The 20,416-nt window shown below is 39.9% G+C and overlaps 1 protein-coding gene across 3 annotated transcripts in view; it reads right to left on the reverse strand.

The window, feature by feature from the left end:
* Positions 1-1,966: 1,966 nt before the first annotated feature.
* Positions 1,967-20,416, reverse strand: part of ppp2r5cb (protein phosphatase 2, regulatory subunit B', gamma b) — a 31,379-nt gene continuing 12,929 nt past the window's right edge. For 2 of the 3 annotated variants that reach the window (XM_044376832.1, XM_044376831.1), the window contains exons 4-16: positions 13,548-13,747; positions 9,746-9,856; positions 9,522-9,614; positions 9,248-9,378; positions 9,076-9,135; positions 8,771-8,879; positions 8,598-8,651; positions 7,818-7,988; positions 7,555-7,682; positions 7,366-7,467; positions 6,778-6,850; positions 6,036-6,152; positions 1,967-4,937 (exon numbers count right to left, since the gene is read on the reverse strand). In XM_044376832.1, the coding sequence (XP_044232767.1) occupies positions 4,803-4,937; positions 6,036-6,152; positions 6,778-6,850; positions 7,366-7,467; positions 7,555-7,682; positions 7,818-7,988; positions 8,598-8,651; positions 8,771-8,879; positions 9,076-9,135; positions 9,248-9,378; positions 9,522-9,614; positions 9,746-9,856; positions 13,548-13,747 (1,484 nt within the window). In that variant the 3' untranslated portion in view covers positions 1,967-4,802. Of the gene's footprint in view, positions 4,938-6,035; positions 6,153-6,777; positions 6,851-7,365; positions 7,468-7,554; positions 7,683-7,817; positions 7,989-8,597; positions 8,652-8,770; positions 8,880-9,075; positions 9,136-9,247; positions 9,379-9,521; positions 9,615-9,745; positions 9,857-13,547; positions 13,748-18,500; positions 18,706-20,416 lie in introns of those variants that run through there. The other variant, XM_044376833.1, reaches the window with a different exon arrangement.

The raw sequence follows: 20,416 nt of genomic DNA on the forward strand, positions 1-20,416 counted from the left end.
TGAAACATTAATGAGATCAAAGAACCACGTACAGATCACTGATTGATGCAACGCCTCTTACAGCATGTCATCATCACTGTCACAGCCGACCAACGGTTGCGGTTTACAGATGAAAAATGCGCAAGTCTGTTTGTTTTCTAAACCTAAATCCCTGTAAGTTCATTTGGGTTCAAGCACAGATCCCAGCAGGGGTGCTAGACACAAGAGGGTGGGCGGGTGCCAAAGCTCACTGTTGTCTTCAAATGAATGGGGGAACTTAAGTGACCTCAGACAAGCCAATTTAAATTGCCGTACAACAGCCCATATCTACACCCTCAGCACCCTAATTGACGACCAAATAAACAAAAACAGAAGCAAATTATTCTCCTGGTTTGGCAATGTAAACGTCTGTTTCCCATGCCAATAAAAAGCCCCTTTGATTTGAAGTGTGTTAGTGCAACTGTGAGTGGCTGATGGCAGCACCTAGCAACCTCTCCTGCAGAGAAGCAAGCGATGTCCTTGACATCATGCTGTATGAAAGACAACTTTTGACTGCGATGATTTAAAGCAGAATATCAATGCCAGTTCAGTCAGTAATGGATTAATTAATTGTTAATGTGTCTTGATTTAGTGTTGCAATATGATAAAATTATCTTTTTCATAATAATGGTGTTACATGGTCAGAAAATACTGATTAGACCTCTATTGTGTTTGTGAAATTAAAAAAAGCTATTTAAAAAAACAAAAAAAAACAGGATTGCAGTCCAACTCAACACCGCAGTGATCATATATATGTATGATTAGAGTACGAGAAGCCTCTGGAGATGAATCATGTGGCTTTCAAGTTTCAAATGTTAAATGTTTACCGGTTTTGTCCAGCAGGTGGCAGCAAAGGATTTTCATTTCAGTTTGTGTCTGAGAATCTACTTTTTGGATTCGAATGTTTGGTTCCTTTCATAAGGTTTTTAAGTTGTGTTATTACTAGTTGGTAATAAGTTACAACTGTCACTTTAAAATATATAATGAAACGTAATAAAATTCAATTGAATGCTTGCGCCAGAATTTTAAAAGACTAAAAAGTGAAGGAAGAAGCTGTCCAAATTTATACTGATGCAACCATGTTGCCTGTTGACAAATGTCAGAATTTTAAGTGTCGACAACTTGAGAATGTTTCCAACCTATTGATATAAAATTATGTCTAAAAATGTGAGATATTTTGTTTGATATAAGGTGATAAATTGAAGCTGACTGGTTTGTTCTGAGTTGTACGTTTTCTTTAGGGATGATATCAGTGACGTGGACTTGACTTTGTATTCTTCGTTCATTCTTCTTGACACTTGTAACTTCAGACTAATAATTTTCTACAGACAGTACAGACAATGGCGGCTTGCTAACACCATCAGTAGCTTTACAGGTGGAGGTAAAGTGAAGAAGAAATGAGACATGTTAATACAGTAACCTGGAGAACAGCTGCAGTGTCTTTTTTTAGTTGAGGGTAAGTGAGAATTTCTCCTTTTCTTTTCTTTTTTTTTTTAATTAAAAAAAAAAAACTGTGGCATTTTTGCCTTTATTGGACAGTGAGTAGCAAAGTGGCAGAGAGGAAACAAGAGGATAGAGAGAAAGGGGTATGGCATGCAACAAGAGTTCCTGCCCAGAATCAAACCAGGGACATTGCAGTTATGCAATGTGCAGTAACCATTCAGCTGCCGGCTATGTCCTTTCTACATCGCCACCCCTCCTATGCTGTATGGAAACTGATGTTTATGCTAACCTGACAAAGAAGACAAAAAAAGCTGCGACATGTCAGCTCTCCACAGAGAAACGTACAGGTTTTTTTGATTAAAAAGCCTCTAACAGGCCTTCTGGACCAAAGGTAGGCTGGTGTCCATCAAACAGAGCTGCAAGGCAAAAAAAAAAAAAAAAGACAAGACAACTTTAAAAAAACCAATGACAACTTGCAAAGTTTTTTTTTTTTAGGATGAAAATATAAAACTCACATGTTCTCTTTATTTGCTGTATATAGATAGATGTACACCACTGGAGATTTGGATAAAAGCACACACAAAAAGCTCATGTATGTAGGATCTCAACACATGTCTGGAGATGGAAACGAAAAACGGAAAAGATGTCGGATTACAAATAGATTTAAAAAAAAAAAAAAACTATCCAAATTCTATACGGTTTCTAAATGCAAATAGTCACATGTGTTAAAGTCTGTGCCACATACCAACTGTCTGCAGTTGCTAATAACCTCTGTATTCTGTACACGGGGGTATTTTGTACAAAATATGAAATCTACCATTTAATAATAATAGTTATAACATAAAATAAAAGTACATTATATGTACAATATTAGATGAAGCCATTTAGTATGAGACATATACTAAAGGACACTTGCAATAATCATCCTTTTCAAAGAAAAAGAAAACAAAGCTTATGTGAAATGAAGAAAGCTCCAAAGAAGCCAATATTAAAGCCATTTCAAGAAGAAGAACAGTCACCAATGGGACACTTGCACTGTGCTCCTGCAGCAACCAACAATCAGAGGATGCAGTCGTTTTTTCCTTTCATCAAATCCACTGCAAAAGTCTTGGTGAATGTTGTTCTTCAAGATAAACATGGAGAAAACAGAACAACGTGACTGCAGTATTATTTACAATTTGCACATTCAGTTGAAACACTGACAAGAGGTTCTGCAGGCAAAAGGAAGGATAAAACCACAACAGAAAAATAATTTGCAAGCATCCAGAAGCAGATCAGACAGATCTCCAAAATAACAAGCCCTGCAGAGTAGTAGGCTTTTAGCTAGGGGGGGGGTGGGGAGGGGGAAGAAGGGAGGGGCAGAGGGAGTAAAACAATGGTACAAATCATAAGTGGAATGGGACAGTGGGGCCACAGAGTGGGAAGTTACAATGGGAGGTGATTTCCTCTCCTGTGGAGGCTAGTTCTTATCAACAGGCACCCAGGCGAGGTGACCCCACACACCAAGACAGACAGCATCACGGATTTCAATTCTTTACTAGTTTGGTTTTTTTCAGTTGTGTTTCTGTTTTCTTTCAAGTTTTATCAGGAAGTGCTTCGTCGCTGAAGTGGCCGGGGGGGGGGCGGCGACCACTCTGCTTTCTCCTCTAGAGCTTTTCACTACAAACTGACTTTGTAGCTTCAACAAGGCATGTGCTGGAGTCTTGGACGCGTCTTGTTTTTTATTTTTATTTTTTTTGGAAACGGATGTTACGATTTTTTTTTTAAATGGTCTGGTGTTTTAAGTCAATGCTACTACTCGATTCTCAGTGGAGCAAATATCCCCTTAGACTATAAAAGGCACTGTGAAAAGAAAGGCTCATGTTTGACCTCTTCTAACCAAACACACACCTCCTCTACGAAGCAGTCGCATCTCTAACAAGTGTTTTATAAACAAAAGGGTCTTGCTTGAGAAGAGTAGAAAAAGCGATCGCCATCAGCACAGTTCTCGTAGAATCTGCCTCGGTTTGACTTCTCTCTAAGTCACGTTGTGTAAATCCCAGACGAGCGACTAGATCTCTCTGAGCTCTCCTGAGCCTCACATGAATGACAGTGACTTGTACTGAATGCTAAAGACCATGTTTAACACACTCCTATGATGACAGGATGTACACGGGCAACCAAAAATAAATCCCTCAATCCCATTTCACGTCATGTGCGGCAAACCGGGCTTAACCTGTACTTAACCAAACAACCCACCACTGTTTGAGCCACTGACACACACCGCAACCTGTGTTAACTTATTGCCAAAAAACAATTAAAAAGATCGTTTTTAAGAAAGGAACTAAATTAACGAGAGAAGTTGGCACCGAACTAGGCTTCTACAAAGGATCTGCTTGATAAAAAAAAACCTGGACCTCTGTCAGGCCAGCACTTCGATGAACACAACTGTGCTGTAACGCTTTTAACCCGGACACACGCTACTGGCGAGTCCCAGATGACACTGTCCTGATTAACAGAATGATCAATGAATCTTCACAGCGAATGGAAAATGAACAGCAAGCTCCAAACAGAACAGTTATACTGATAGGAAGTGTGTTTCACTCTGAGAGGAGCTTCTAATATACTATGTAGGAAAGAATATAAACAGCTGTCTAGTTTGAATGTTATGAGAAAAATAGCCAATATTAAATATATAGAAACAACTGACATTTTCTCATCGACGGATGTTTTTTTTTTTGTTTTTTTTTTAAATTAAGCCTTTTTAAAGTCCTCTTTAGAGGTGACAGCTGGGGGGCTCATATTATTTGTACAAGCACCTGACATCTATAAAGAAGAGGCAAGAAGAGAAGACAGCTCACACACACAGAAAAGAACACCTGAGAGAAATGACCAGAAGGGGGCAGCACAGCACCCCGAAAAAACACAAACGAGTTGAGAGGACAGGACAGAGTAAAAAGAAAGAGGGAGGAGGAGAAGAGAAAAACGACAATACAGTATCTCAGGTGAAGTTCGGGGCACGGTGCATGTCGTGGTCATGCAGGACCGTCCAGCACCACAGACATCTTTGCTGGACAACAGCCAGGTGGGGGGAAAGGGAGAGTGTGTGTGTTGAGGGGGGTGGGCGGGGCGGGGGCAGGAGGGGGTCAGGGCAAGGACAGAGCACCGCTTGTCCGGACAGGCTTAGATGTGCGGCTTTAGACATTTTCTGTGTCAGGTGGAGCTGGGACTATTCAGTTCTGTGTTGTGCTGGACTGCACTGAGATACCAAGAGTTCGGTTGTGCTGGCCTCTGCGGGCCTGTGTGGTTCCTTTGTGGATGCTGCTGCTGCTGCTGGTTTACGGTGGATCTGGGGTGGTCTCTTAGTGGCCGTCGTGCGTTGTCAACATTTCCTCGGCTCTCCGGTGCAACTCCAAGGCTGTGACAGTGGAGATGTCCTTGGGGAGCTCCGATTTCCTCCGCATCAATGGGCGCTCTCTACGCTGGTTTCTCTCGATCTGAACACATGGAAGAAAGCGGGATGGACGGGGGATCAATAACATATAGTCCATGCAACTTCTGTGCAGTAGCTTGTCTGCAGGATGAACAGAAATGTGTGACATGTATTTGTGTTATTTTTCTGCGCCTCACACACCTGCCTTCTGAAGCACCCTCCTCTTAAATATTAAACAGCTGTCTTTTCAGTACGATATTCAAATACCTCACTATGGCTGCACACCAAATGCCGAATTGCTTATGATAAGGAAATAATTGCATGGCCAATGACAGAATAAATACCAACATGAGCAAATGTCATTATGCAAAGGAGCACAATTACTTGCAATGGTGAGCAAATATTTTTGAGGCAATGAGATCTTCTAGTTCTTAAATTCTTTCGGTTTGTCCCTTGTTCCTTGTTGGAGGTTGGAAGACAGCTTGGTTGGTACTTTGTGAATCGCAGGACCCATGTGTGTTGGCTTTGAGTAAGCAGCTTGACAGAATAAATTATTTATGGGGCAGAGTGAAGGAGACTGCTTTTCATCCAAATGTGTAACATGACCTGAAATATCCTAAAATGTTTCAGCTGCAAAAGATATTTAGCTCGGTGAACGCCGCTGAACGCTGTCAAGCTTTATGGATTATATTTAAACATAGTGCAATTACAAAAAATTAAAATAAAAATGTACATCACAGACATAAAATTGGCCTACAACAATTTGAAATAATTAAAAATATATAAGTGATATTTAAACTAAGAACACCGTAAAACATCGTAAAATTGAAAATGCGTGGTGACTGTTTTTGTACGCGCTACATGGACTTATTATAGTTATAATGCAGCTTCCAATAGTCATTATGGACAAATATTCACTGCGTTTGAAAGACAATCATCTGGTGTGTTTGCTGAAGCAAGAATATATTAAGATAAAGTAAAGATGTCTTTTTCCAGACTAACAAAAGACAATAGTGAGCATGATAAAGCGTGATACAGAATAACCCTGTCAAACATGTTATTAAATCATCAGTCTAGTGTCTTTATACATAGCCCTCACAACACCTACCTCATACAAACATACATATTTACTGCTACAAGACACGTATTCTCCGCTCCTTACCTGTGTGGCCTCCTCCTCAACTGTTTTCTTTAGCAAGTTGACATCTTCTAGCAATGGTCCGTCTGTTTCCATGTCCATCGGACTGCCTGAGCCTATCGAGTCGACATACACCAGGAACTGTACGGGGAGAAGAGGAGAGGAGGAAAGGTTATAAAGCACCAAATCGTTGATGGAACTTTTCTGGTATGTACAGAATTAAAGGATTGTTTTGCAGATTTTCAATCTTATCTCTAGCAATCTAGGAATTAGGGATATAGTGTGAAAAACGCCTGCAGTTGTTGCCGATGTTCTCTGTGTCTCTGGGTCACAGATTTGTTGTTCTTCCAACACCAGCGTCGTCATTTGACGTGTACAGTGACGTAGTTGGGGGCAAGGAAGAATTACAGGCTATTTCATCTTGGCTTGCTCTAGATGCTGCTCAAAAACAAAAGTTCCTTGTTCTCCGTGTGTTTTGGCTGACTCAGATATTCAGCTCTATTTATTCGAGCCAGAGTGGATTTGGTGGTTGGGTGTCAGAAGCTCACGCGCAGTGCATCCTGGTACATGTAGGCACTGCCAGCATGGCTCTGGGAGCAGGAAAACTCAGCTTTCTCAGTCAATATAGCACGCACTGATTAATTTCTTGCTTCAATTCAAACAACATTTACCATCAACACTGATTGGACATCCACATGAAACATGGACAAATTTCCCTTTAAGCATCAACCAGTGAGAATTGTTTGGTTAAAAACTCTTTGCTCACCTGTGGGTTTGACTTTGCTAGATTCTCAATCTTTACCCACGCCTCTTCTCTCTCTTTCCATTTGGCTTTCTCTCTGAGACACAAAACAAAACAGGAAAATCATTAGAGGCTACTTCAAAAGGAAACATTTACTCAAAGATACACTGACGTCATGGATCTGTTAAAAAGAAAGCAGGAGTTCGTGGTTCAGTTTACTTTGCTGGTATACTCATTTTCTTTTATTCTTTTAGTATGTTTTAGTCATTTTTTCCATCTCTAGGTATGATGTTTCTAACAGTGTAAGACTGAGATTAAGTCCAACAATAATACCAAGAGAGACATAGCTGTACTGGAAACAAGACATGATATCTCATTGTCTATGCACGGACAGCTGGCAAGAAATAAGAGCTATGCAACAAACAACAAAATGGGTCCCAGAATGCAAATGAATAAAGGCGTCTGTTCCATTTATTTTTTGTTTTTTAAGCTCTGATAATAAACCAGTCAATAATGTATTTCATGTCACAAAATGACAAAAAAAGCAGATTCTAAACATATGCAAACATATCAGTAAACAACAGCAGCAGCAGCAGCAGATTCATGTCTTACTTGCTTTTCTCTGCCCTGAACTGTTGGGTGCAGTCATCAAACAGCTTCTGGTTCATCTCCATGAAGAGCTTCAGAGCATTGTAAATCAACCCATGGATCGTCCTGGAAACACACAAAGATTATCACAGGTCACTTGATTTATGCACTTGGTAACAGAGAAACAGTTGCAAGCCAGTGTTATCGACTCACTTGTTCCAGTGGGTCTTGGAGTTGCGGTAGAGGGCTGGGAACATGATGGGCAAGATCTTAGCAGCGTTGTCACTGATCAGGCTCATGATGTACTCATTGTTCCAGTAGTAGAGAGCTCGCTCTGCCACCTGACATCATATTACATTAGAACAAGGTTACATATGTGCAAAGAAAGCTTTTGATGGAAAAAAAGAAGAAATACCCAGATACAAAGATAACCATTGCACATGTGTACAAAATGTGTAATGTAATCAATGTCGGACCTGAAAGTGTGGGCTGGACACGCATTTGGCCAGCTGTCTGAAGAGGGGCTCCATAACTTTGACGAACTCTGAAGGCTCAATGACGTCCAGGATCTCCTCCAGTTCATTGAGGAACATCACCTCTTTTGGACTGTGGGTCTTTGGCCAATACTTTAACAAAGCCATCACCGTCTGCACACACAGGACAACACAAGAATTTAAGAAGAATGTCTGGACAGCTGATTTGTCCAACTGTTGATTACAGAAGTTAGCATTTTTTTAAAAAAAGTTTAGCTATTTGCTGCACTGCAATCATAAGCAAATCTTTCTTTTAATCACCTCTTATTCTTTGATTAAATAATTCAGTTACATTTCCTTTGGTCTTTATCAAGATGTGAAGAAAATACCATGCAGACAATCCTAAAGAAATAATAAAAGAACGCTTAAAGGATGATTCCACCTGCGTTCCTTTTTCGAGTTTTTCAAATGGAAATGCCCACTCAGCAGTGATTTAAATACATATGGTGCACTAATGTGAAGCTACAGAATGATATAAAAACCTCAAAAACTAATGTACCCGCCCTTTAACACATTTCTGGTGGTCAGCCAAATATAGTGCACATGAGCAGCTGAAAAGTCACAGTACAACTCAGCATACTAATGAAATATCAAAGAGTAGACTTTGGCAGGGGAATCCTTGGGTTCATACAGACGTTAACTTATCTTGAGCAGACAGGATATTGAGGGATAATTTAATCAACTATATTAATGACATAACAACATTAATAAATCAAATCTTACCGGTTCTGTGAGGGTGCTATCCTTCTCTAAGAACTGTACCACACAGTAGGCCAGCTGAGGGAGAAAGACAACATAATGTAACCACTTCTAACACAACTGCAGCATTACGATGTCTTATCTTGTTTATCACGGAGCAAAGCATAACACAATATTTAAGACTGTCAAATGGTTACCTGTGGGTGATAAACACTAAGAGATTTGACTTTGTGTAAAGGCAGCAGGACTTTCAGCAGGAATATCTTGTGCTCTTCTTTCAATGGTAATGCAAATCCATTGATTATACTGTAAGGAGAAAGGAGGCCATTAGGGAAATCAGTGCTAGGATTGTACCTCGGAGCTCAACTCCTATTGACTCTGGATACACCAGAAAGATAAGACAAAGGCTATACCTGTATATATCAATACAAGCACCGATTTAATCATTCTGAAACATACACAGCAAAATATTTTACGGGTTCACCTCTCAAAAAGATCTTACCTGCCTAATATTTCCAGTAATTCTGCTATTCCATTATGATGTTCAGTCTCATAAATGAACCTGAAAAACAGCAACAGCAGAAACACGGTGATACATCATAGCGGTACATTTAACAAAATACCATCCATCAGTCACAAACACGCTCATACACATGATTTAACAACGTACTTACCTATAAAATATGTTGTTAATCTGTTTCCTAATGTACGCTCGCAGGCCCAGGAACTTGCCGTATATGCGATGCAGAGTAGTCTTTAAAAAATCTCTTTCCCTTGGGTCTTCACTGTCAAACAGTTCTAAGAGCTGTGCATAAAAAAAAGGTTATTGAGACATTGGGAGGTGAATTCAACTGAGCACCAAATAGAAAGATCTATGAGAGAGCAGAGAAAAATGCCTTCTTAATTTCTTAACATTATATATCATAACATTTATCATTATGTTCTTACCTGCATTACAAACTTCTGGTCAATATACTTTTTGGCTATGTTTGGTTGAAAGTCAGGTGACTCTAAGAACCGTAGGAAGAATTCATAGACGAGCTGTGAAAGAAAAGCAGAGGTTTAAAAAACTCAAGAGTAATAGCTGAATGGATTTATAATAATCAGCTTATAGATAATAAGCGATATTTTTTCAAGGTGTGTGAGTGTATGTGTGTGTGTGTGTTGTGTACCTGTAGATGTGGCCATGCAGCCTCTAGCGTGGGCTCATCTTCCTCTGGGTCAAACTCGGCACCTGTGGGGTTGGATGATGGCGGCAACGCCCTAAACATATTCACAGCAAACTGGAGACAAGACAGAGAAAGGCAGATCAATCCACTGATGATTCAGAGATTCTCAGTTAAGACTAGGGATTCATGATACCGTGCTTCAAATACAGACACAGATATAAAGAAAGATTCAATATATACAACAGAAAATCTTTAATCTGGTAAGAAGCGGCTAAATGTGCCTGAAGAAGGCAGAAAAATCAAGCAATCTGACTACATTTACTGTGTCTTAACATGCAGATTTCAGAGTTTCAGAGCTGATTAAAGCCAATGAAACAAATGAAGATCAATGAGACCAATAAAAAAACAATTAAACAATGTGAAATACAATAATGTTCCAGTTCGTTCTCACTCACTCACAGATGAATGACCTAACATGAAACTAGAAACACCACCTGACAGTTGTACGCCTCCGTCAGCCAGTCAAGTTGCAGTTTACATCCATGTCTGTCCAGACTCATATACTGTAATATTTGTAGTGAAGACTTTGAAGGAATTTAATAAGACGCATCAAGTGTATTTTCCTTGTATGTGTTCACATGCTTGGCCGATAAAGCTGATTCTGATAGAACACGAAGTTGTAGTCATGACAGTAGACGATGCTTCAGATATGGATGTTGCTGCGAAGAAGCTACAAATTCTAAAACGTGGATGCTTCACACACATCTTCAACCCGGCAGAATCACCACAGTTTCAAGGTGGGAACCCAAGATTAGTGTCACCAATTCAGTATCCAACCTAATGTGAAATATGGTCACAATCTCCCCTTCTGTTCCTGAGTTATGGTGTTGAATAATGGACAGAAAAGTGTTTTTGCAGAACATTATGATGTCACAGTGAAGTTGACCTTTGACCTTTTGGATATAAAAAATCATCACTTCATCATTTTATCCTACTAGACATTTAGGTGAAACTGTCATAATTAGTTTATGAATTCTTGGGTTGTGGATAAAAACATGTTTTATTGGGTCACAGTGACCACCAAAATCTAATCAGTTCATCATCTTGATTCCAAGTGGACGTTTGTGCCAAATTTGAAGAAAGTCCCTCAAGGCGCTCCTGAGATATCGTGTTCACAAGAATGGGACAGGGGTACATACATATGAAGAAAACCCATCAACATCTCAAATCTAAAAAAACATTTCTAATCTCTCTCTCTGGTTATTGTTGCTCTCATCAGGTGACTGAGTATCCTGAGCATGTATTTTAGTAAACACACCTCTGTTAACCCACACTGTGCATCGACCTAGAAACACCTTTTCTATATTGCACTTAGTGTAGAGACAGTTGCTATTGCCAAACCCTTGTAAACATTAGCTTTGGCTGTAAAGTTTGTCTACTCCACCTGTCACTTTGACAACCAACGTTTGCTTTGAAAACACAAATGACTGAAATAATGAAGCTGGTGGAGAAGTTCTGAAATCCATCAGCTGCAGTATTTGACAAGCAAACAAAGTTGTTTGTCATCAATCACTTATCCCACAATATTACCTCTGATAATCAAAAGGCTGTGGGGCAATTAATGGCCAAAATTAGTGATGTTGTTTTCCTGCAGAACAACACAAATACACATTAAACCAAACACCGGTACAATGTTCTGTAACTGGTTATCATAAGACTTTATTTTGCTTTTGGGAAATTACTTGTCCACTAAAAAATGAGCATTTGCTAAAATCATATTAAGTGCTCAACACATGGTCCAAAACGGGACTAGTCAATAGAGATACTGTTTGTCAAATTAAGTTTACCTTATGTTAACCCATGTTTATAATCTGTCTTCAAAATGTTTAATGAGAAAAATATATTCTCTTGAAATGAAACAAGAAAGAATGTAATGTGCAACTTGCAATACCATTCCTCTAACCAGGAAGGATCCATCTATTTTCCCTCCAAATCTCACTTTCCAGACAGCACACTTAGACAGCAACTCCAGAGTGTAGTTGGCCAGAGGTCAAAACACACTCACTCACCATCATGTTTATATTCTTAGTAGAAACCATTTCTTACTTCCCCCCAGAGAACAGGACTAATGGAACAACCGCTGTCGTGTCATCCAAAGTTCTGCCAAAATATTGTTTTAAACCCTCAACGCTGAGGCATCAAACATGCCCTGAAAGAACAAGTGCTTATGGGAGGAAATAATGCATACAGCCTTAACATAAGAATACACTCTCTATGGTTGTAGAGGAGATTGTCATGTCAATCTCCACACTTTGATGATGAAAGCCATCAGTGGACTTCAAAGAGTCCTTGTCTTTAAGGGGGCAGGGGGGAAGGGGCTGCCAGGAATAAGAGCATATTTTCATGCTGATTTGGCAGCTCGGTTGCATTTTCTGCTGCATTGATCAAATAAAACCACGAGGAGGAGGATGGGGGTAAATTTGCACCTTGATCATCTGCAGTTTACCATGTGGCATTGAGGCAGGGCTTTGATTAACATCAAAGGATTTTTAATTTGGCTTGGGAAAGCGAACCTGGCACCATGAACACATCCAGGCCACAACCTCAGAGAAACCCATCTCTAATAAATATACAGTAGGAGCTCAATGACAGCCAAAAGCCCGATTGAATGGGATTAGTTCAGATCTGCACAGGTAGGAACTAAAGTGACTTTATAGGGGTTAACAATCTGCAGGCAAACACCGCTAAGTGACCACTTCAGGGAGACAAAATAAAATGGATCACTTAATGGCTTACTAATGATTTAAAGAATAACAGAGTTAAGTTTTTGTGACATGGATCTTTGGGTTGAAACTGAGGTCAGTGATGCTCATGTGAGTTTCCTATGACTCAGTCAGGAGCCAAAAAAAGTCAAATTGAGTCTGAAACTAGAATTGAATTAATTTAGTGATGTACGGTGGAGGCTACATGCTTCCAAGACAATAAAAACAAACCCTTCTCGCCTCAGCAAGACGTGACAACTCATGAACATGCAACTGAGGAATTAATGCATCTTGAACCACACTTACGAACTGTTCAATTCACCTGACACTAAGACAAAGGCACGATATGTTTGATGGAGTTTTGTAATATGGGCTTATTATATCAAATAGACTTACCCCAGCTGGATAATAACATCATAAGCCCATTTTATGATGACTATGGCTGCTAATTTACCCATTTAACTTTCATTTGTTGGTTAACAGCAATAGTGTGAATAATGGCTAACAAGAACTTTGAGAAATCAGAGCTATTTTAGGAATGTTTAATGCGCATTTTATGTTATCTGAGATGTAATAACACAAAAAAAACATCAAGATAGTGCTCTGTGCAGGCCTAAAGAGATACAAGGGATACTTGCAAATCATGATTTTTATTAGCAACTGTTGTATCACCATAATGACCACCACTATGTATCACCATCTCTATGATTGTTGTTTTTACTAGATGCACAAAGTGCTATGTTGAAACATAAATTTCATTTATTATTAAGAGCATGTGTACGTGAGTTACATCCCTAAACAGAAAACAAAAACAACCTGGCAGATATTTTAACACCAGATTTTTATGAGGTCACAATTTATAAGACATATCAAGGATTTATATGACAAACTCTATCTGTGAACTGATTGCAAAGTCAAGTAATGGGGTATTAAAACCAACATGTAACCACATCCAGACATAAACAGGGTGGAATAAATAAAACCTGTTGCTTTACCCGCCTGAATGACTTTAGAGAGCTCATTCACAAAAATATAATACTGACCATGTGAACCACCTCTGGGTAGATGGGTTCGGTGATGACATTCCTGTTGTGGGTGATGTACTCCACCATCTCGCTCAGCGCTGCCCGTTTCACCTCCTTCCATTTCAGGTCGCTCAGTGGGTCCGAGACAAAATCAAAGAGTACGCAGCACTGCCGCAACTTCTGGATGAACAGCTTCTCCTGCTCTGCAGGGGGAACATCTACAAGACAGAAAGGGAAGGAGGGTGGGAATTAACAGGTCAGTCATGTGTGAAGATTCCTTTTTTTTCCTTCATCAATGAACAGAAACAAACTCTCTTTATAGAACAGAATATTAATCCTTCATATCGCCTGAGAGAACAGCTGTGTAACTATTCATTCAAGTTGATAACATTGTCTCTGAAGCAGCCATGGAAGAAAATGTTATTATCACACACTGTAGACTGGCGAAACAACCAGCTATCATGTACATCATGTCATCTGACTGGCAGCTGAAAGGTTATGGCTACATCAATCCCATCTTATCAGCATGGATAGGTTGCATATGTGTATCTCAGGGCAGTAAGAGAATTGTTTCTAAGACAACCTATTAAGGACTTGAAGGACAACAAGTCATTCCAAAATTTCCTGAAACACTATATGAGACAAAGTATTCCAAAACAAACAATGCAGTAATACTTTATTTTAATCTCTGCACCACTTGTGAAGTTAATGACTTGTACGGTTCAAATCTGGTTCATTAATATGTTAACCCTGTCAAAAATCAGTGTTAAAATCTTTTTCTTTTTTCTCCCATCTCTCTCAAATAACTGATGATTTGTAACCAAAGCCTTGTGAGGTATTTGGGTTCAGTACAGCAGAGTTCATGTGTTGACTTTTTTTGAATTATAAGATGTCATGAATCAATAATAGTCTTTTTTTTGGTAACTACTGCACACTCACTGTCCATGAGCCAACCTCTGTTCTTTGCTAGCATGCATGCATCATCAACACAGCTGTCTCAAATAAATCATCCGACATCAGATTTAAAAACTCTGTGTATTGTGAAATACAGAGAGATTTACCTGGTGGTGACAGGCTTAGTCAGCATTGTGTGAACTCATTCAACTAGGGTTTGAATGTAACGGATGTTCATTTACATGTAAAAGTTCTGCACTGCAAGTTTTAACACATCAATGAAATAAGTGAATAATTAATAATGTAATAATAGCACAGTGAAAAGGTAGGTTTTGAGCAAATGTTAAAATATAGTGAGAATTTCAGCAACCCTCAGATTTTCTAAGAGGCAGAGCCGACAGCACGGAGCACAAGAGCTAAATAAAGAATCAGCAGAGATTTTTGTTCTGCACTTTGGAACAGTTACAAGTCTACTCCCAGAGGACCTGAAGGGCTTTCCCAACTTGTATATCAAAAATGTTTCAGAGACATATCCAGGTCTAAGGCCACGCAGTGTTTTATAAACAAGTAAAAGAACTTTAAATGTATGTGTGCTCTCTCTCGGGCTCTTTTGAACACTCAGGCAGCGGAGTTTCTGGATCAAATGTAATTGACTTATGGCTTTTTTTGGGAAGACAGAGTGGGAGACGAATGACTATTGCTCCAAGAGAACAGTAATAATCATACAAACTCTGTCGTGATGTACATACAGCTATGGGACATGCCAACACAAATTATAAGAAATGACACAAGCCATAAAGATACAGCTTGTCCTGCAAATCATTTTTCCTTAGTTGGTGAGATTCCCTGGATATAAAATGCTCCCTCAAACGAAAAAGAATTGCAATGGTGCTCATTAGTGACCTAAAATAAAATGTCATCTCATAAAGCCCACCTATGGGGCAGCATTAAGTTGTTCGTCACAGTCTATGATTTCTGAGTCAGTCTTGTCTCCCCATTAACAACCTACATGTGTACGTCACCATGGTGACCACAGGCAGAGATAGGACTTTGGACCAGGGGGTGACCGCTGCTAATCAGAGATGCATGCAAGCTGCTGCTGCGCTGGGGTCATATGCTGCTGATTTGCTCAGACAAATAGACCTCATAAAATGTGAATAATAGCGACTGGGAGTTAAGACCCCTCCAACACCAATTAGTCAACGCTTTTTCTACAGCACAACATTTACTTAAAAGAGTAGAAAGTTGAGATCCCAAAGAAGTGGTGTATTCAGGTAATTTCACTTTTTTCTAGCAAAACATGAGGCCCCTGCTACATTTGATACAAACAAAAGAGGAGATTATATTCACTGGAAGAGTGCATCACACAACCCCAACCATCTAGAAAGCACACACACACACACACACCGTTAACCACAAACACCAGCAACAAAGCAAAAACAAACACCCTGTATTCTACCTCTATAAACCAACAGAGCAAATACCAGTTTTTCTACAAGTGCTGTTACATAACAAGGAACAACCACATACATACTTGCAGATATAACATGCATGCTCCACTTATCAGAACATTATACAATACCCCCTAATACACAAAAATAACATATCACTTGCTGACATTATAAGTAAAGTTTTGTTGTGTTTTAAAAAACAATTATGAAACAACGTGTCCCCTATCAGATATATTTCAAAACATGCAAAGTTATCAAATAGTTACTTTTGCAGTGAGGAAACTGCAGATACAGTGATCTCTAATTACTACATTTGCAGTATTTTCAGTGCAGCCCTCTTTTGAATATTGCATGTACGGCATACAGAGGCACTTGTACAAGCATCCGGTGACAAATGTAATTACTTGACACTAATGAAATAAGTCAATTCTTAGAGGTCCAGCACTGTAGGTTGTCCACACTCCCACACCGGCTGGAACCTGAACCTGGGACTGGCAGCACCATCAGATGGACTTTCCCTACACCTCTGGGTTTTTGAGTTACAGTGGCGCAGCTGGTATTCGACACACAGCAGGAAATGCTGTTACCTGTGTGCTACCTGTTAATGCCATATAGTTATATTTTGATTTCTTGAACCACAAAGCACTCTAAAAAAGTATACAACTAGAGTTTCTAGAGGTGGTGGGCGAGGCGTCACATGACTTGTTCTTTGAGTTTAAAACAGCTGTTAGTACTTCAGGACTTGCTTGTGAAGAATGGCACCTCAGAAAAAAGGAAGGGTCATGCCAGCTTCTTACAAAACACTTTTGTGGCTATATACAAACTCAGTGAATAATAGTGAGTGGTCTATAAGTAGCTTTGCAGTAACATTAGTCTCTCTATCCAATCTACTAGCCACAAACAGGATCTAATCGACCGCATCAAAGGTCAAACAGCTGGCAATTTGCTTTACTCATGAGCTTTGGCTACCACATCCGTGGAGAACCCTAATGGGGATCTGTTTAATGTTTCTGCACTGTTTATGTAAGGCAGAGTGAAGCATATTCTTCTATTCAGTAGGATTCTTCTATTCAGTCTTCCTTTCCAACAAGCCACAGTTTTTTTAAACTGTGAAGCAGCTGCCACGGGGTCATGTAACAATTTTGGGGAAAAACTTGCTACTACCTTCTGCGTCAATTACTGTGTTATTGCCCTGCCTGCTCCCTCTCTAGCAGCTCTTTAAAGTCATGGTGCAAATAAATCTCAAAACACACAAAAAAGAAGAATTATGCAAAAGTCTTCAGCCTTTTAACCAAGACACTAGTGAATCATCACCTTGGAAGTTAAATCTTTTTAGAAGTCTTTAAGTTTATTAAGTTAAATGGAGATCATTTGTGTAATCACAGAACAGGTAATTATAAGTTAAATACGCGAGTATCTGAAAGGTATCTGTGCATGTTACTAACAAGCTGAAACGTGGGTCCGCCCATGAACACCTCATCTCATCCCCTGAGTGTCGAGAGGTCTACCAGCTCCAGTTACACAACAGCACTAGGGTTTCTGAACAGGCCTAAAATATTAAGAGACATGCTGTGCAACAGCAGACTAAACACACAGGCTTCTCTGCATGGATGGGCAAATAACCTTTACTCATCTGAAGGCTCCAGCTTGCACACAGGAAACAGGTTGTGGACACAAATTGCTCCTGAGTACAAATCCCGAATCACACAATGCCAGGTTTGGCATCAGTGTCAAATGCTATGTACGTACTACAACCAATACAAATATGGACAGCTGTCTATTAGCCAATATTTGGCTATCATACACCAAGTTCTTTTAATCATCATGTCGTATTTAACACGTCACAAGTCACAACATAGGACTAACATCTTGGTGCCAGTAGCAACTGTGTGTTGCACATGCTTTGTGTTTGCATGTACATGTTGCAAGTTTGATTGCAGAAAATAATAATACAACACATGAACAAACGTTAGCCTTCAACTGGTGATACTGATACACTTATACAGACGCAAGCATTCTTCTAGTGGCAGTTTCTGTTTTCCATGCTCAATCCGATACAGTTAAAACGCTGTAGGTCCCAACTTCCACCCTGTGTGCTGAGACAGTAACTCAGAAGCCTACTGGAGATTCAGCAAAAACAAGCAGTTCATTTCGACTTACACATGTGTCAAATGACACCAGATACCCAGGTACAACACAATACAGACACACAAACGCCAACAACAAGCTTTGACCTCACTTCCTATGACATCAGCAGTCTTGATGGGGGGATGGGAGACTCAAAACTAGCACTCCTTCTTACTCTCTTGCCCTCCCTCCCTACTGAGCCTAAACTATGCAATGCCTTGGCAAAAACCCTTCCTCGTTGACACACAAACACAATCCCCCACTTCCTCTTCCAAAACTACTCCTGCCACCACCAGTAAGAGGATAAACACTCTCAGTCTCTTGCAGGAACTTTCAGAAAAGTCAGCTGACACAAATATTTCCTTCTACAACATTCTGATTAGCAACTGCAGTTGCTGAATGGCAGCAACATTCTTGCCCATCTCCCCTTGAAACACACACACACACACACATACACACACACACAGAGCAGTAGAGGAGGCAAATTTCCTACTCTCACCTCTAAAATGCATGAGGGCCACAGGCTGGAAAGGCCCATTGGAGCTCGGTGCATCCAGAACCATCCCACTGGCAGCTCTAGTACATGCCAACATCAGTGAGCTGAGGCAGGAGACAGGGGAGAAGAGGGCTGCCCAGGCTAAGGCGAGGAGCCAGCCTCCATTTTAGCACGAACACTCGGAGCAGAAAATGAAGCTCCCCTGCTGCTGGAGGGAACCAGCTAGTTAGTGATGTCATCCCCCACAGCAGCCGCCTGATTGGCTGGCCACAATCACATGGGCTGGCTGTCAGAATAAATAAACATGAGGGAAGGGATTGGCTGGTGGGCTGAAGGGGGAAGGGGTGGGATTGTTACTGTGACTGGAGCAAGAGCAGCTACATCTGTCGAGACTTTAAAAAACACAAAATACAGCTCTGACGTCAGTTCAGCTTGTCAAGAAAGGTACAGAAATACAAGAAGAGGAAATAAACATTACTGACCAGCATGCAGGATGTTTGTAATTTCCCATTCACAGCCTTACACCCAACAACAAACCTCAACACCACATATGACACAAAAACTTACAACACCCAAAAGCAACACATAAAGTTCAATATGCTGAAAATAACACATCTATAACCACAAGTGTTAAGCATGTAAGCCACAGGCCAAGCTTAGACAATCTTGAGAATTTCTGTTTAATATAAAAACAGCTACTAAATGTAACAGGTTAACTAGAAATCAACTATTAGCTGAGCAAGACAAGAGGCTGTCTGACACCGCTTGTCAGATAAAAGCCCTTTTTACTTCTGTGACGGTCTTTGTCTGTGTGTGCATGTGTGCGTATGGGTTTTTGCATGACAGATGGCTCTCAGCCTGAGCCCAGGTGTATGTGACAGAAACAGGAAGGCAGGAAGTCTCAATGTGAGCAACACAGGATGTGCATATGCAGTGAGCAGAACTCTGTCTGTCTCAAAAGCACTGGGCGACAAAACCCTGCACTGTAAGGGCTGTGCAGGAAAAGCGCAACTCTACAGTGACGCAGACAGTTCAATACAATAAAATGATACTTATGTCTAATTAAACAAGTCCTTCAAATACAGAAAAAGCATATTGATAAATAAATATTAAGCAAGTAACAAGATAACTCTTCTGCCAATCAACTAACACAGCACTACAAATCCTGTAACGTTTGCACCATATTAGGGAGCAGGGTTGAATCATAGTGTGCATCGAGCTATTACACAGTCATGGCATACTACATACAATCACCAAACCCCATGTGTACTGTATGTAACATCATGCTCTGAGAATGGGGAGCATATGTACACAAGCATACTGCACATGCACAAGGTGCAGAAAAGGTGGAGGCACAATGATTTCAACTACTGCCTTTTGCCTCCTCAACTAAGGCAAGGCAAGTTTATTTCAACAACAAGGTAATTCAAAGTCTTTTACATAAAACATAAAAAGGTATCTAGACAAACTGTAAAAGCAACATAAAGTAATATAAAAAGGCATTTAAATACAATTAAATATAGTTAAATGGAAAATAAAAATAAGCTAAAATAGAATAAAACAGGTAAGACAGGAGTAAAAGTTACAGTGCAGTGTAAGATATTAATCAAAAGCCTCAAATTTGATTTAATAAAAGACAGCGGCAAACAGAAAAGTCATCAGCCTTGATTTAAAAGAACTGAGAGTTGAAGCAGACCTACATTTTTCTTGGAGTTTGTTCCAGATATGTGGTGCATAAAAACTCCATGTTTAGCTTTGACTGTAGGAACAGAAAGCAGACCTGTCCCAGACAACCTGAGAGGTCTGGATAGTTCATAATGTAGCACAAGATCAGAAATGTATTTTGGCCCTAAACCAATCAGCGCTTTATACGCCAGCAGCAGTATTTTAAAATAAATTCTTTGACAGACAGGAAGCCA

This window comes from Thunnus albacares, chromosome 16, assembly GCF_914725855.1.
Source record: "Thunnus albacares chromosome 16, fThuAlb1.1, whole genome shotgun sequence".
Lineage (NCBI taxonomy): Eukaryota > Metazoa > Chordata > Actinopteri > Scombriformes > Scombridae > Thunnus > Thunnus albacares.